Source organism: Neopelma chrysocephalum, unplaced genomic scaffold (assembly GCF_003984885.1).
Source record: "Neopelma chrysocephalum unplaced genomic scaffold, ASM398488v2 Primary Assembly neopelma1_252, whole genome shotgun sequence".
Classification (NCBI taxonomy): Eukaryota; Metazoa; Chordata; class Aves; order Passeriformes; family Pipridae; genus Neopelma; species Neopelma chrysocephalum.
In genome coordinates, this window is record NW_020897914.1 from 1,865,093 (window position 1) to 1,882,465 (window position 17,373).

At 41.9% G+C, this 17,373-nt stretch overlaps 1 protein-coding gene across 2 annotated transcripts in view; it reads left to right on the forward strand.

The window, feature by feature from the left end:
- STAG1 (stromal antigen 1) overlaps nucleotides 1-17,373 on the forward strand; it is a 162,584-nt gene that overhangs the window by 39,335 nt on the left and 105,876 nt on the right. Inside the window, exons 3-4 of one of the 2 annotated variants that reach the window (XM_027703865.1) lie at nucleotides 5,488-5,590; nucleotides 14,745-14,924. In XM_027703865.1, coding sequence (XP_027559666.1) covers nucleotides 5,488-5,590; nucleotides 14,745-14,924 — 283 coding nt within the window. The remainder of the gene's footprint in view (nucleotides 1-5,487; nucleotides 5,591-14,744; nucleotides 14,925-17,373) is intronic. The other variant, XM_027703866.1, reaches the window with a different exon arrangement.

Below are 17,373 nucleotides of genomic sequence, written 5' to 3' on the forward strand. Positions count from 1 at the left end.
TCCCCTCAGAGATCCCCCTCCTCGTCCCCTCAGAGATCCCCCCTGTGCTCCCCCCACTGCCAGCACCAGGCATCTGCACCAGGTATGTTCAGTAACTAACACTAATTTTTTTTTTTTTTTTGCTTTTTGGAATGTTTTTTAATGTTGATCTTTTTTTTTACCATGGGGTGTGAAGGGGCCTCAGTTTATCAGGATTGAGTGGTGTTCCAAGCTGACATTTCAAGTCCCCTTATTTAAGAAACTGAATGCTTGGACAAAAAAATCATTTGTATGCCCTTAATCATAACATGCTCTGCATTGCAGTTTTGTCATTTATTTTTTTTTATTTTAAAGAAAGTTGGTCGTGGATGAGCACAGGGTAAAGCCGGGGATGACGTCGATGGGCAGTGTCAGCCTGGGGGGTTCTGATTAGCTTTGGGATTAGTTGTGGAAAAAATCTTCTGGGTTTGTATTTTCCTGGATGTGCCACATTCAAGAAGTGAGAGAATATTTGTGAAATATGCCAAGGATCGAAATCCGTGAGGTTCTGTGATGGCCGTGGTAGGAAAGGGATATTCCCATCCCCAGTTCGAGAACCCAGATGACCTTATGAAGTGAGTGAAATATTGTAGAGTTTAAGTTTAAAAGTGCATATTAATGGATTTGGTAACTCTGCACACCAGCTGAAAAACCTGAGGGACATTAAGGGTATCAGCATATTCTTTAATCAGAAGATGATTGTGAGCCACCAATACGATGAAAGATTAAAAATGGAAGAAAACATGTATTTATTTTTTTTCTGGTAGAACTGGGAAGCATTTAATTGCCACTGTGCAAAGTGTTGGTGAGATATCATCATCAGTAATATCTGCAGTTTTGATTGCTTGTGAACAAGATGAGATCTTTATTTTTAGAAAAAAAAAATCAGCAGGATTTGCACATGAAGGTTCTGAGACTCCCCTGAGGGCTCAGAACATTAAGTCTAGTGTGGACGATGTATCAGAGAAAGGGATAAGCGCTAATTCAGAAGGTCCCGACCAGGCTTTCATCAGGAAGGAATCTGGCTAAGGGTGAGGAAACTTGAAGCAATCTTTGGGTTAGGGGTATTTGCTTCACACATTCAGATTTGGGAAGCCACAGTCTGGTTCCACCCAGAAAGCCAAGGTTTTCTTTCTAGCTCTTAAATAAGCTGCTTTGAAGGATTATTCTGATCTCTCACTTCTGTGCCTTATTTCTACTTTTTAATAACATTTTCTAATCTTTTTGGCTACTCTCTTTAAACAAATGTTCCTAAAGTCAATTTGATATATTAGTATACTTTGCTTAGGACCGTTTCAGATACTCCCCTCCAGAATTCTTCTCTGTTGAGGGAACATGAAAGGAGAAATCTTTAACCTTTCTGCATTCATGGAATTGGCTTCAGAACACAGTGAAGACATGATTTTGCTTATTGGTGTTTTAGATGTTTGGAGAAAACCTGTGGTGCATTTGAACCGCGTGAGGGACAGTTCTGAGTCTTCTCTCAATGGGATGACTCATGTTTGCTGTGAGGCATGTTCCTCTTTGGAGTGTGGAGGATCAACCATGAGAGCTGATTCATCCATGATTCATGAGCCTGTGCATTTAGCCATTTTTCTTCATCAGTGCTTTTTTTCACAAGGCTGAATCTGGTGGTGGTAGCAATTACTGAATTTATCTCTGCGGAACCTTGAGCCACCTCAGCAACACTGATAAAAGCTTATAGAATTGGTTTTATTTACAAAACCTGATACATAAACTCAGTGTTTTGCTGTGGTGTGTTTTTAAAGGGGCATGGTGTGTAAACTCCATAGCTAGTGCTTTATGTAATAGTAGAAGGAAGGTAAATTTGTTTTCATTTATTTTGCAGAGATGTGGAATTTACCGTGTTTATGGAAATCTGTTCTTCAGAAGCATGACATGGTAAAAGGCTGCCCAGTAATCTGTTAATTCTTTATTAACATATGGATCGTTTCAATGGCTAGTTATTAAAACTCCAGAATAATATCTAGAGTTTTAAGGAGGAGTCCTGGAGTTATTGCCACTTTTCTGGGATGCTTTAGTCACCACAGAAACCAGAAAGCAAAGCAGAGTGAACTTGAGCTCCTAAAAGGGGTTATCACTTGTGTGCTTTGCTCTGCTCACCCCAGTCCTTTAGGTCCCCCACACTCTGCAATATTCTCTCGTCTCTGTCATGTCAAAGGAGTCTTGGAGAGGAAAGATTTAGCCTTAGGCACTGCCAGCTTCTCCTCTTCTCCGATGAGGCAGGTCTCCTTAGGCCCAGATTATCTTCCCTCACAACAGCTTCAGGAAAGATAAATTGTGACTAAGCCAAAGTTTCCCCCTCAGGTGACTGGTCACACACCCGTGGAATGAGGACAGGATAATTCTGGTCTATTAAGATGTGGATGAATTGCTTCCCAGCAGTTCTGCGAGATGTGAAGGGAGTGAGGGAGATGGATGCTGGCCAGCTGCTCCTCTCAGGGAGTGTTACAGCCCTGACAGGACTGCAGGCAGCTGGGAGGTGCTTTGCTCCTGCTCTGAGTTCAGAAAGAGGAGCAAAAGGGCACGTGTGTGTACCCTGAGCAACTGCAAGGCTGGGACAGGAGCAAGAGGCACAACTGAAGGAACTCAGGGCCCCACTGCAAGGGCATTTTTGTGCAGGAGTTGTGTGATTCAGGCAGAATTCCCTGCTGCTTGAAACGATGTTTATTTTAATGTTAAATCAGCCAAGGACTGTAGGTTGTCCTTGATTCTGTCTCCCTACTTCAAATAAATGCCAGGATTGAAGGGAATTTACTTTGTGATGTTTTCCCCTTGCTCCTTAAGTATTTAAATTCTTTGAAAGAAATCTCCTCTCTGCCTCACTGTTGTTAGGATGAGATTCATCTTGTTTAATTTTAAACATTTGTACTTGAGCTGCTTGTCTAGATCAATGAAGAGAAAATAAAATTTATAAAACTTAAACTGTTTGACCAATTTTGGACACTGACCTTAGCATGAAGCATGTTGTACCTAAAGATTTTCTGTTCTGCATTGTATACGTCTCAAATTTAGATTAGATGAATCTCACCCTTAGTACTGATTTATTGAGCCTTTCCCAAAAAAGGGAAAAGCCAAAAAGGCTTCCAGCAAGCCAGAGAAGTTATACCAGAAGAATATCAAGAGAAGCAGGCTTAAGATAACAGTCTTTAAGGCAAAGAAGAGAGGACAGTTAATAGTTTAACTGTTTCTTCCATATGCAGTGTTTGGAAACAATTGAAATTTCCAGAACTAAATACACACATCTCCAGGGGTTTTTCTAGACCCGAACCAAGGCTGTAGCAAAGTCAGATTTTCTGTGGACAGGATGCATGTGAAGTGGTAGTAGAGTTTAATTTATTTATGTAGCTCTAGTGTTTCAAGGGAAGGGTTTGAGCAGTTGGCCTGGGAGGATTGTTGAATCTGGTTTTAATAGAGGGAAATATTTATATCCTGATGATCCTGCAGGTGTGTAAGCTGGAAAAGCACAGTATTTCTCCAGGATTGGGGGTATTGCTTAGACAGACACACCATGCCTAAAACTTTTCCAGTAAGGATCTGAGCAGACCAGAGGGAAGCTTGGTTTTCTTGCAGAGAGCAGGAGAGAATGGTTTTAACTTCTCTACAGCAGTAGGCAGCAGCAGATATTTTTATGGGGTTCCTCACTTGTGTATTCCAAAGGTATTAAAATTGCCCTTGTGAGGCAATATGCATTTTGTCACGTGGACTCACAGTGTGATGAGGTCTTTGAGTAAAGGCTGGATACAACCACCCCCATAAACAAGTTTTCAGCAGTGTTCACTGCATTGATTTTCTCTGCTGTGGCCCTACCAAATCATTTTGAAGTCTGTGTGGAGTATCTATTATTTGGCTTTGGGCTTTTTACATTTTTGATTTTTTTTTTTTCAAATTCATAGCTCGATACTCAATTTTTCAAGTCTCGTATTTTCTGAAGCAGAAAATCTACTTTTTAATTGTATCAAAACAAAGCTGCATTTTCAGTATTTTGTAGAGATGCTGGTTTTTGAGCATGTAATTTGTGAACTCAAATGTACCTGAATACTGTTTTTTAATCTATGGTGCCTGGTTTTCTGGGGTGTGTGGAGTATTTAGAGATAATCCATTGAAGTTACTTCCAGAAAAAGAGATTCATCTATGTTCTCCTGCATTCTGGCTTTGGTAAAGGATTCTGTGGGCTCCTTGGTGTTCTTGTGCTTGCAAACTGAAAAAAGTTGAAAAACAAAGTCTTGATATTGGAAACTCATCATAGTTCTGTGGAATGATTTGAGGGAGAGCAGACCTAGACAATACAGTCATTTCAGTGGAGTATCAGAACATTCCTGACTCTGATACGGTAATATCTTTCTGCATTATTAAATAGCTTTCTTGGTCACATTCCTGATCTATAAAACAAAAAATAACCCCCAGACACTGTGGAAGGTCTGTGTAGATCTCAGCTCGCTGAAGCCTCTCAGTTTCTGGAAACCAGATCACTGATTTGCTTTTTGTGTTTGAGGCTCTATTAAGCACCACATAGGTCTGGTTTTCACCTGCCCCATCTTTGAGTAATCCAGGACATTTTCAGTTGTTGATTAAACTGTACAGAGATCTCATGCACTGGTCCTGCACAGTACAAATGAAGCCTGTCAGTAACAGGTGTTGTTTTGCATGTGGGCAAGATCCCGTGCCTCGGGAGATCAGCTACCATCTGATTCCTTCAAGCAGCCAGGTCTGTTGGGAAGGCAGAGAAGTACCTGTGCATCTGGCTGGGGATGTGGTGAAAATTGGGGGAATTTTTTTTCTCCTGCTTAATACGGTCTTAAATCTGAAACAGCAACGAATGAAAAATGACAGTGTGGGCTTCTCTGCTATCAAGCATTGAGCAGAGTCAAGGCTTTTCCTTTGTACAAGGGAAAATATCTTTGTAACTGCAAAAATCATAGATGTGTTCAAACCAAAGGGCCTCACAGTCAACATTAATCCTCTTCATTAACAGCTGCAAGTCCTGGGGGTGACTGGAAACAGTGTAACCCGAGTGAAACTCGTGTCACTGTCCCAGTGAGGTGGCAGCTGCACTGACCCCACAGCGCTGTCTGTGGCCCTCAGAGAACGGCAGCAGTCACTGAGAGGGAAAGAAAGTTGATACTGGTGGATACATGGTGAGATTGATGTATTGAGGATGTGCTGGTTAATATGGCCAGTTTGGAAGCGTAACATGGTTTCAAGTGAAGCTGTTAATTTAAAGAACTTCCAGTCAATAAAATGACATTCCAGCCCATGAAAAGGTAAGGCTGTTTGCCAGGGCTAACAGTGCCTGGTTCCTTGGTTTGCAGAATGAATGTTGCAAGCCTTTGAATGCTGACTTTGTTTGTCTGTTTTCTGGCTTAGGACTAAGTATTTAATCAGTCAGTTATAGATGACTTGTTGGTTTCAAATCATTTGAATTTATCTAGTGTTTTTCCCCCCTAGGGATTCTACAAACGAAACTACTGCACATTCAGATGCTGGCAGTGAGCTTGAAGAAGCAGAAGTCAAAGGAAAAAGAAAAAGGGGCCGTCCTGGCAGGCCTCCAGTATGTGTAATTTAGTTTTGCTTTGTTATGCATCTATTTAAAATTGACTGCAAACTGTTTTTCATCTGATCATCTTGTGGTCACATAAATAGGCTTTTATTGAGTTCTATGTCAAACTTTATGAAGACTTGTAGTATGAAATATTTATCAGATTGATATGCAAACAGTGTTTGGAGTGTCTAAAAAGGGACATAAAAATGATCTCATAATAGCTATTAATTTTTCTTTCACTTGCTCACGTGGACATTAGAGTTTTGTTTTTATTGCCATATTGCACTGTTCTTGTAGACATGAGAACATATCAGTAAACACAACCACTTTCTGTTTGAAGGTTGTAATGGATTTTAAGTGACAGCTGACATTTGAGCCATCCTTTCAGTCAATGATAATCTCTTAATGGGGAGAGTTGCAGCACAGTATTAACTGGATGCCTCAGAAAATCTAATGGCATATCTGAAAAATTCATGGAATTGGCATAAGCTGCATCCCACGTGTAGAGTGGGAACCTCACCCTGTTCTCTGGCACAGGGCAGGGGGACCTTGTGTCTGCTGGGCAAGATCTGCTGGTTTGCAAGAGCCTCTGCCACTGCTGGCCCCTGAATAGGAACGTACAGAAGGATTCCCTATTACACAGGGTATTTGAGGAGGCTTCTCTTTTATTTAAATTTGTTTTATAAAATAACCAATTTATTGGAAAATAAAGGGAAAGTTCTGTGTGTCATGTTGTTCTTCATCTTGGTTCTTGAAGGGCTTCCACTCTAAGTCTTAAGTCTTTAAACATGGACTGGTGAGGCTGTAGGAGTGGATGGAACCTCGTGTTCCTCTCAAATGTGCTGGCCAAGCTGGAGCAAATTCCTCCTTAGGATTGGTTTTCACTTTGCATCAGTTTCTGAACTTACTTTGGGAGCCAGCATTTTAACTCCTGGTCTCCTCTGGGCACATTGTCTTCCTTTTTGAAGAATTTTGAACAATTCCCTGTGATGTGAGTATTCATCAGATGAATGGATTTGCTCATGAACATGGAGCTTCTTTACAGGAAACTTTAAAGAAGCATGTGAAGAGAGCAGCTCATCTGTGTGTGTAGCTTATAAGCAAAGGGCAAAATCCAAAATTATCTTACGAACATCTCAGCAGTAAATTTATGGGGTTTTGCAGATCTAATAAAAGAGCCTGGCTGGTGGAACCTGGTTGCTAACCCAGAAGGTCATCAGAATGGAGGAACTGAAGTTATAGCAACACTAGAGGTCTTTTGTACCCAGCACAGATTCACTGGGAGGGAAAGGGGAATGTTAGAAAAGGCATCTCTCATCTCTATTTCAGTTTATTAGCAGCTCCTGTGGGGACATTCACTGGAACACTCTGCTGGTCCTGCTCTCAGGTTTCTACACGAGGAATTGCTCGTAATGCTTAGAGCAACTCCAGGCTCATAAAGTGTGTGTGCCTGTAAAGTGATGAAGGTGCAGAGGAAGCAGCCATTGCTTCATCCACAGAGTGATGGGCTGTGAGCTGCCTGCTGCTGCTAAAGAGCAAGACCTTAGGGTTATCAGAGGTGATTCTGGGAAAGCATCATCTGAATGCTTCATAGGGGTCAAAAACCCCCAAATCCAATCTTAAAACTTGGAAGAAGAAAATAGGGAATAAAAGAAATAGTGTCCTTTATAAGGCTGTGGTTTGCCAAAAATTGGAATAATTTATACAGTTCTACCTTCTCTTCCCCTCTTGACCTCCACCCCAAAATCTCAAGAAAGAGTATCTTTAGGACTGGAAGAAATTCAGTGTGGAAAACCAGTAATGATCAATCATGGAATGGGGTGGGAGGGAGCTCAGGAGGTCTCATTGCAACCTCCTGCTTGGAGCAGGCTCAGCTTGGGGATTAGACCACATTGCTTGTGGCTTTTCCAATTTGGTCTTGAAAACCACCAAAGCTGGAGACTGCACAGCCTCTCTCAGCTACCTGTTTCATTTTATTTTGTGATAAATTTCTCCCCTGGTTCTTCTACAAAAAAAAAACAAACCAAAAAGCCACTCATTGTCTAATATCCTTGAGGAGAAATGCAAACACCTTGGAAAGGCCAATCTAAGCAATTAAATTTACAGTGTTATTTCATGGACTCATGGACTTAGTAATTGAGGTATTGGTTTTGCAACCATTGCATTTCAGTCCCCTTCCCCCTCCACTTTCTCCCCTCTCCATGTTGCCAACCCAGACACTTTCCTCTGGTGAGTTGCCTGGTTCTTACAGGAGGTGCAGCTCTGACATTTTTTTCCCCCACTCTTCCCTCTACTAATGTGATTTTTGTTTCCTCCACAGGTACCACTTACCTTTGCTCTCAGATGTGAAATGTATTAAAGTATTCAGTTTAATTTAGAGATGTTTTTATCAACTGATACTTAGCTTTGATGTTTTTCATTTCTGTTGTAGACCTAAAGAAAGCTTGTTCTGCCCAAAGGCTGTGCTGGTTTTTGTGGTTGAGTTTTTTTTTCTTAACTAAAATATTATGGTCTAATAAGATTTGATCTCTCTCTGTAAATGCTGATTTGCTGATGTCCTTAGGCCATCAGAGCTACAGTGGCACTTCTGCCATAAACTTATTGGCTCCTTTTGGAAAGGGAATTTACTCCTCTGTGTAGAAGCATGGTTCTATTACAGAGCTGCACACAATGTACTCCATTAAATACATGTGTGTATTTTAAACAGATTTCTGCTGTAGTTATGGAATGGACTTGACCTTTTATCAGAAAGGTATCTACTACTAGAGGATTTTCCAGACTGTTTTCCAAAGAAAGATGCTCCTCTTTGCAGATTTGAGACTTTTGTAAGAAGATGGTGCTTTTTGGAAAATTTGCCCTTTGTAGCAAATACCTCTTCAATTCATAGAGAACCATAATGTTTTGGGGGTGCCTTCCCTTCCTGAAAAACTTGGAACTAGTTGATCTTTAAGATCCCTTTCAACCCATGTCATTCCATTCTCAAACACTGCTTTTCAAGTAGCCCTCCACTTCTGTGGGACTATTGTAATGAATACTTCACTGAGTAGACTAGACAGTAGATTTGCAAAGAGGTGAAGTGTACTGGGCTTTCTGAATCAGAATCTCTGGTTGTCCCGAGGTCACCAGCCCTTGCTGTGAATTCAGCAGGAGCTGCTCTATGTCCTGCTCTGGCATCGGTGGTGGCTGGGGCCGTGTCCTCTTCCAAACCCCAGGTGCCTGTGGAGTGACTGGCCAAGAGGTGAATCTGTCCAGGCAGTGGGATGTTTTGGTGCATGTTTTTATGTGGTGCTGTGTGTGAAGGTCCCATCTGCATATGCATTTAATGAATTCTGGGAGGTGTATTTAAGGAGTGACCTCTAAAGGTCCTCTGATGGAAGCTCCTCAATAACATTGCCCCAAATGCCCTTTCTGTCCGTTGCATTGTTGAAATACGTGGGTGTGGATGTGCTTTCCTGTTCCAGGTAGGGGATATGAAAGCCTGAGGGCTTGTGATGCAATGCAGTGTTCACATTAATGAGCTCTGGCTCAGATCAGTTATTTATCTGTCCTTTTTGTCTCCTCTCTTGGATCAACACTGTTCAGCATTGTTGGAATGCTTTATTTTAACCTACCTGGCCTTACCTTCCCAGGAGCTCAGAATAGCTTGGCTTAAACCTCAGCTCTTAGAGATTGAGGGAATGAGAGCCATGCCCTGGCTGTATTTCAGCTTTGGAGCAGGAGTAGACAGAGTCAGCCTCTGATAGGAAGCAGCAGCAGTCCCTCTGTTCCAGAGGTGGCAATTTGGAGATCTCTGCTGGTGTCTCTCTCATCCCATACTCAGGGCCACTGCGTGTCTTTTTCCAGTTAAGGCAAGATGGAACAAGGCACTTTTGATCCTTTTGTCCCTGGAGCAACCTGGACAGTTTTGCTTTCAGGTCCTTCTGCAGTTTTTGGTATGGAGTAGACACTACACAGTGCCTTATCTTTGCATTCATGTGGGAGATTTTAACTTTGCAGCAGACTCCTGGCCTTATTTAATCTTGTAGCATAGATGTTAGATACAGCGGGGGATTGTGTTTTGCTTCTAGTTCCAAATCATCCATGTGCTGATTAATAACAGGGAGGAATCCTCTTTGAAGACTTTTTCCCAGCAGTGGAGGTTTGTGGTTTGGTGTGATTTCCACCAGTGTCCTGTATCAGCTTCCTTGCCTGATGCTTTAGGTCTGTCCCTTCAAACTGAAGTCGGTCTATATTTCACTAGAAATGCAGTGCATCTGCATGGGATGACTTTTCTATTCCCCCACCTGTGGCTTCCTGGTGGAGAAATCCTAGCAGCATTAGAAGTTTTCCTTTTCAGCTTTTGGTGGGATGGTCCTTGTATTTTTGCAATCTAATTTATTCTTAATTTTTCTGTGGCAGCAATTGCCTTAGCTAGAAGGATTGAAGTGCTTCAACCATTGATAGCAGACTCCTTGATTCTTTAAGATGAAATTTAGAACTCTTGATAGATTTTTACATAACAGTGAAGAATATCCCAGCATCCCCAAAGCTCCTCTGCTGGTTTTTTGTTCTAACCTGGAAGTGCTGCAGCTGGAGCAGCTCTGTACACGCTGGGGGCTGGGGGACCTGCCTCTGTCTTTATTTTCACAGGGAGCACCTTGTTTGTTTCTGTGACCAAAAAAGTCCAAAGGAGTGACTGTTTGAATCCAAGAACCTTCTGATGAATCCAAGAACTGTGCTGATGGTACAGGTTGTGCCATGGGGTTTTTAATCAGGATTAATTCAGAGAGAGCTCAGACATTACCACTCTTCCACTTAACATGAAGTTATAACACAGAGATCTCTCAAGAGGCTGATGCCTTGGAGAGGCAAGTTCTTCAGTCTTACTCAAGTGGAGGTTAAAAAGCTTCTTCCATCTGTCTTGAGAAATGAGGTATTTATTGCTCTGAATTACTTACAGTGTGAATGCACATAGAGGCCATCATTTTACACTGGCACATTAGGTGGAGTTACTGACCTGTAACACTTCTCCTGTCTTTATTTCTTTGTGAAGTGCATCAGATCGACTTGGGGAATGTTAATGGAAAATGTCAAGCCGCTTTCACTTTTTTTAATAGTGTGTGAATTAACTTTTACGGTATTACTTGATTTTATAAATGTGGGTCACTTTTTTTCCTTCACAATGATTTTAAAGACATGAAAGGAAAAGTGTTACTTGCTAAAAAATTCTAAATTGTCATTGTTTTGGTTTAATTGCAATCAAGGTAAGTATGTTGTTTCCTGATTGCCTCAGTTTAAGCGTTGAAGCAACAGGTGAGCTGTGTGCCCATCAAGATGGCCATTTTAGAGCTGCTTCTGGGGTGTGGTCTGGAGCTTCTGAATTTATAAGTTCTCAGCTTTGGTTGTTGTCAGTTGAATCTACTTCACAGATCTGAAATATCAGCAGTAATTTCTGTTTTCATTTGGCACCTCAGTCCTTTGTTGACACCACGCCAGCCCAGCTGTCCTGGGTATCAGAGTGAAAGCACAGGTGTAACTGCTGCAGGCTCACAGCTCCAAGCAGCACCTTTCTTGGGGTGTTGTGTGATTAAGAAGCCTCAAGCATTCTTACCTTGTCATGCTGCTTTATCCCTCCCTCAGGTAGTCCTAACTCACCTCAGTGTTGGCTCTGCCACTGCAGCAGATGCCTGGATTATGGAAATTGTTACAAGGATTTATGAGTACATTTAGGTATGGTATTGCTAACCAGCTTGTCTTTTCCAGGACTTTTCAGAGATCCCACTCATAAACAGGAGAAAAATCAGTTTTGAGTCTGGAAAACTATCAGTTCTTAACCACCTTGGGATTCTGACAGTCTAATGCTTAAAAAGGCAAAAAGTTACAAACATGTCTGACTGTCAATGTGAGGGGGCTTTAGGCTGGAACTTTGTGGCTGGAAGGGTGTAAAGGGACATGTAATGACCACCATTGTGCTCCTTTTAGGGCACAGAGGTTCTGTTTTTCCTGTATCTTGATGACCATTGGGTGGGTCTTCACAAGAGAAGACCTGCTCCAAATTCATTCTGCTCTTATGAAACATCCACTTTTACACCAGTCAGCGATGGTCTGACGGGTTTACTGGAGCCACACTCATCCTTGGGCAGGGCTGTTTCTGTGGGGAAGCTCTTCATGGCATTAGAGGATGGGGTTATTTTGTGTGGAGCTGAAGGATCACCTTTTGGTGAGTGCAGCTGTCTCTTCTGGGATGCAGGGCTACCTCTCTCTGGCATCCTCAATGCCAAGTGTAATTTTTGAATTCATAGCTTGACTTTGCCACTGCACTTCCAGGAACACCTGCCTGTGCAGGTACTCCACAGATACTCTGTATCCTGAGTGAGTCCTCTTTGTGTTTCTGTGCATATACCAGTCCACAGACTTTTCCTTCACTTGCTTCAGCAGTGTTGGGTGTCTCCATCCTGGGATAGAGTCATAGAGTAAATGTCTGGAAGGGACCTCAGGGATCATCTGGTCCAGCCCTTCTTGGCAAAAGCACATCTAGAAGAGATAGCCCAGCACCCTATCTGGCTGAATCTGAGGTGTCCAATGCTGAGGAGCCCACTGCTTCATCTCACTGTGAAACATTTGCCTTTTGAAATAGGGTTTCTCTCTGACCTTTGTGCTCAGGGGTAGACCCTGTACAAAGCTCAAACATGTCAACATGGCCTGAAAAGTTTCTTGCCGTAAATTCGGGGGCACTGTGCAAGTAATGGTGTGTGTTAATGAGTGAGGTAATGCCATGTGCTTTGTGCTGCAAACCTTTAGAGGAACAGACAGTTTCTGGAGGTTGGAGGACTGTGTGAGACTTGCTTTCATATTTGCACTCTGGGTGAGACTGAGCTTGGGCTCCCTGTCAGATGCCTGCAGGGTGGGAGTGCTGTGGAACCGACACAGTGCCCCTCCACCTGCAGAGTGTGTTAATCCTTGCCTAGCTCAGAACGTTCTAGTGTTGGATTTTCTTCAGTTCCTAGCGGGGGATCCTTTGTCTGCTTGTTTTGTCTCTTGAGGCAGGATTCAGCACAGATCCTGCATCTGGATTTAGCTGCCCCAGCTTAGATGCAGAATGGCTTTTCTTAAATACAAGACTTATTTTCTCCCCCGTGAGAGATGTTCTGATTGTCAAAAGAAAATCTATACCAGAGAGAAGTCGACTCAGTTATATATCTGGTGTTAATTCAGGGCCAGGATGTTGAGATATTTCCTTGGGCTTGAGGAATCTGCCTTTGTCCTGCAGTTAGTCAGAAGTACATCTGTCTGTTATTTCTGTACCTCTTCTGGGGGCTCAGTGGTGTTCTCACCCTTCCAGTTCAAACTACGAGTCTTGGTCAAAGCCCCTCCCTTTTCCCAGGATACCTGACAAAGAGGGGGATTTAAACTGGGCATTTCCATGTGCAGTGATTGCTCACTCTGAGCCTGTGCACTGTCCAGAGTACTCTTGCTCAGGTGCTGGAGCAGGTGGCCTTTCTCATGGCTTCCCACTAACAAGGTGTCTTTGGGGGTGTGCCTTTCACATCCACCACCTGCTTCCTTTCCCTTCATCCTTGCAGTGTTTAATGCCTCCCTTGGAATTACATGGTGAGAAAAACTGAGCACAGAGGGGCTTGCATTAGTGCATCAACTTGCATTCCTGCTTCCGTTTGGCAGGACTTGTAGCTGGTTGAAGTGCTTACTGTCACCCAGACTGAATGAGCACATGGATTATAGATCTCCAAAGAGTCAATTTGCTTCTAATTCTTTGCCATTTTATTAAATAGTGATCACGTGTCTCTTTGGAGCTCAGTAGCACTCCAGCATTTCATGTGTTGATAACATTCCTGCTGGTACAGGCAGCTTTGCACGTGTTTAAAAATTCACTGAGGGAGATACTCTTTTGATCCTAAGTGCAAATGTTACCCAAAAAATTTCCCAGAGACTGTACCATTATTTTAAGCTTTCCAGCTTGCATTTCTATGCGAGACCTTAATTGAATCTTTTCAAGAGGCAGTTGAGCTCTACCTTGGCCTTTCTTCAGCTCTGCCCCCCCAGCAGTGGTCCCTTTGAAAGCAAGGGCAAAGCTGGACTGCAGGGCTGTCTTCTGCCAGCTGCCTGCCAGAGATTGGATCCCTTTGCTCTGAAGGAAGATGTCTCTGCATTGGAATATGCAACTGTAAACGTTGCCTTTATGTTCTTTAGTAAAAGCTTTGGTGGCAGTTTGGCTTACAGTACACTCCATTAAATGGTACCGTGAGGGTATTGTCCTAAATGTAAGCTTTGACTTGCTTGTGTGTTGTCTTCCTTAACATAATTCCTCAAAACAGCTTCACTGTTCTGGGAAAAACAGCAGCTTTTGCTTTTTTCTGCCTCAGTAGGTAGAAAAAATAGAATATGGAAGTAAAAAATCTGATGCTGTTTTCCCCAGAATTTTTTTTTTCTGTTTCGCAAGTGACTTAAATTCAGAGCAAACTGTTCAGCAGGTGAATCCTTACAAGTGGTATCTATGCCACTGATAAAAAGTTTGAAGAATCTTGAGAAAATTTACATTAAATAATTTAGATTCACAGGGAAAATGTTTTAACTCATAAAATTTTGAAGCAAGGGACTGCTGTGATGATCTAGTATATCTGACTGTACAATTCAGAGATTTGTGTGAAGAGATGACTCTGTACACAGTTTCTTATAAAAGTTACATTAAAATGAAAATACAGAAAATGAATGTTAATATGACAAGTGTATTTTTAATAACTTATTGTCTTACAAAGGTTGTTAGTTATGCTAAAAGTTTATTTTGTGTTCTTGATTTCATTTGTGTTGTGTAAAACTAATATGGGTACTGACATGAGCTGGTACTTCAACACTGGGAGTTCAGCACTGCTTGCCTTGCCATGGCAGTGGCTTTTCAGCTGTTCCTCAATAACTAGTGATCAATAAATCTAATAAATCCATGTACCTGAGTGGGTAAAGCCCTGACAGCCTGGTTGAACTGCAGGCTGCCCCTGCCTTGGGCAGGAGGGCAGGCTGCACTCCTGGGGAGATCCCTTCCAGCCTGGCTTCTCCTGTGATGCTTGTGTGTATATGTGTGTGTATGTGTATAAACATGTCATACTTCTGTATAATTTGTAAAGCCTTTGGGTGATCTCAGGTCTGGCTATAATAAACTTTCCCTCTGCTGGTTTTCTTTGCCCAGTCTGCCACCAAGAAACCCCGCAAGTCTCCAGCAGACAAGGGTCGTTCCGAGTCCGGAGCCAGAGGAGCGAGTCGTGGAAGAGCCAATGGCCACCCTCAGCAGAATGGAGAAGGGGACCCTGTCACTTTGTTTGAGGTGGTTAAGCTGGGAAAGAGTGCTATGCAGGTAAAATATCTCATTGTGTCCCCCCTTCCCAGTTCAGTGTGTCCTGATTGCAGGAGTTCAGTCTAAGCTTTTGTAAACAATTGTGTTTTCTCATAGCTATTGGTCCAATAGACTGTGTGTGTGTTAAAGTGTGGGACAGAATGGGCTTGGGTTGAGGGCTGTCACATGTGCTTCTGAAGGACAAGAGGCACATCACAAAGTCATGCATTTCAAATTCTCCCTTGTTTTGTTCATTACTTCCAAGTTAAAAGTACATGTTGGTATTAAGCAACCCATTAAAGAATATCCTGGAATCAGATTTATAGGAGGAAAAAGTATATCATATAAGTGATGGATCCAAGGCCTGTTTTGTTCACTGGTGTTTTCAAGAACAGCTGCTGACACAAGCAGTTTGGAGGACTCTGCACTACAGTTTGCATTCTTCTTGCTGTCCCCACCAGAACAGCAGATGAAGGCTAAAGTAGTGGCCTGGTCTTCCTCTGTGTCTGAGGGAAAACATGGACATGTCTTCAGGCAAATTCTCATTGCAAAACAAATCAGGCAGTTGTAGTGAACTCCCTGTGGAATTGTTTCTGACTCCTTTATGTTCAGAGGCCTTATAGGGTCTGTGGGCCACATGAATCCACCTCTGGAGCCTCCAGAGATGATTGGTTTTGACAGTGCCTGGTTTCAGTAAAGCTGCTGTGCTGCAGCCGGTGTGTTTGGCACTCACAGGAGAGACAGTGGGCCCAAACCACTGCTCAGCTGGGGCAGTGCAGAGCTAGCAGTCCTTCCTACTCGAGGATTGTTCAAGCAAACCTCCTTTTCTCTGCATTTCAACAGAACAGGGCTTGGGCAGTTATCACTTTGTTTGTTTGCTTTGGTGCTAAGATGAGAAAATTACAAATTTTGAAAATGAGGTGCCAAGTCCCATTTGCAGTATTACTTTTAGCTAAAAGCTGAGCCTGATGAACTCCCAAAGGAATCAAATGTTCCAAATGAATGAAAGCTGTTGAAAATTTTCTTTCAGTCTCAAATCTGCGGAAGGTCTGAGATGTAATTTTAAGTAATGAACTGGTAGAAAATGAGAAATTTTTTTTCTTCATAGTTTCTGTATTTACACTTATTCAGGATTGACCTTCTTATCTAGTAGGTGAAGACAGAACAAATTTGCTGCTAACAAAGGTACAGATTCCTTGTGCCTTTTTTTCCTACATCAGAGCTTCCAACTTTGCTTGGTTTGCAACACTTTTTCAAATTTCGTTTTTGGCAGGATTTGAGGAAACATCTGGAGTCTATTTTCTGGTTTTACTGTGGTACAGAACATACAATATACTTCATGTAGTATGTTTGTCTTAAGAGTTATTGATATTTGCAGGAGCCAAATGAAAAGCAAGGGATGATTGCTTTGATATTTGATGACTCTGTGTGTGTGTGTGTGTGTGTGTGTGGGATTGACTTTGATACATGTCATTATTTCAAAAGAGATGCCACCAGAAGTCTTCTGCAGATGAGATGCTAAAAAAAAAACCTGTCTGCATGTTTGTATTAACCTTTGGAATTCAAATGCAAAGGAATTGTCCTGAAAAATGGAGCATTTGTAGATGGCTGTGTGAGTGTATTGGAGTGTATGTACATACATCACATATGTATGTGCACTCACATGCTTAAACTGCCCAGCCTACATGGAGGAGAGAGGAGGAGACAGCACAGCCTGAGCTGTGCAGAAATCACATGCAAATGGTAAAGGAACAGGCAAGTGTATTTAAAGGCCTGGGATACAAACAGGCATAAATGACTTGAGCCATCATTTCAAGAGTATGTGTTACTTTTGCACCTTTGAAAAAATTACTGTTGGTAAAAATATTTTTAAAAAATAAAGAAACCCTGTAGTAGGAAAGAGAATGCAATTAAAATGTGATTTAATATTTTTAACTTGCACTTCTGGACAACAATCTCCTGTAAAACCAAGGTTCTATAAGCTAAACGTATTATGTCTTTATACTTATATTTTTCTATAATAGCTTAGGGATTTTAATGTAACAGTTAGGAATGCTTGACTTTTCTGGTTTTCATAGTTTTGATGCAGATTTTTTTGTGCCCAATCTTAGCACTTTTGTCCAATTTTCAAACAAGTGCCATATATTTGTATTTGTCAGAACCTATTGTTTCTCAATATTTAATTCTTTCCCTGTAATATGAACAGTCTTTTTTTTTTTTATAGTGCTCCCATGTTTCCTTCCAGCAATAAAAACCCAGGAAAACTCAATATATTCTGAGATTACATGGGAATTGTGTGCTTTCACTTCTGATCTATCTGCTCCTGCTGTTTGCTCTCAGGATTTATTTTAGTTGTTAGATTTTCCTGGCTTTGTGATGCCAACTCATGGAAGTCTGTAGCTGAATTCAATTCCCACTTCTTTTAAGCTTCTGCTCTCTTTTGGTTCTCACAGCAGGATTCATTTACTGC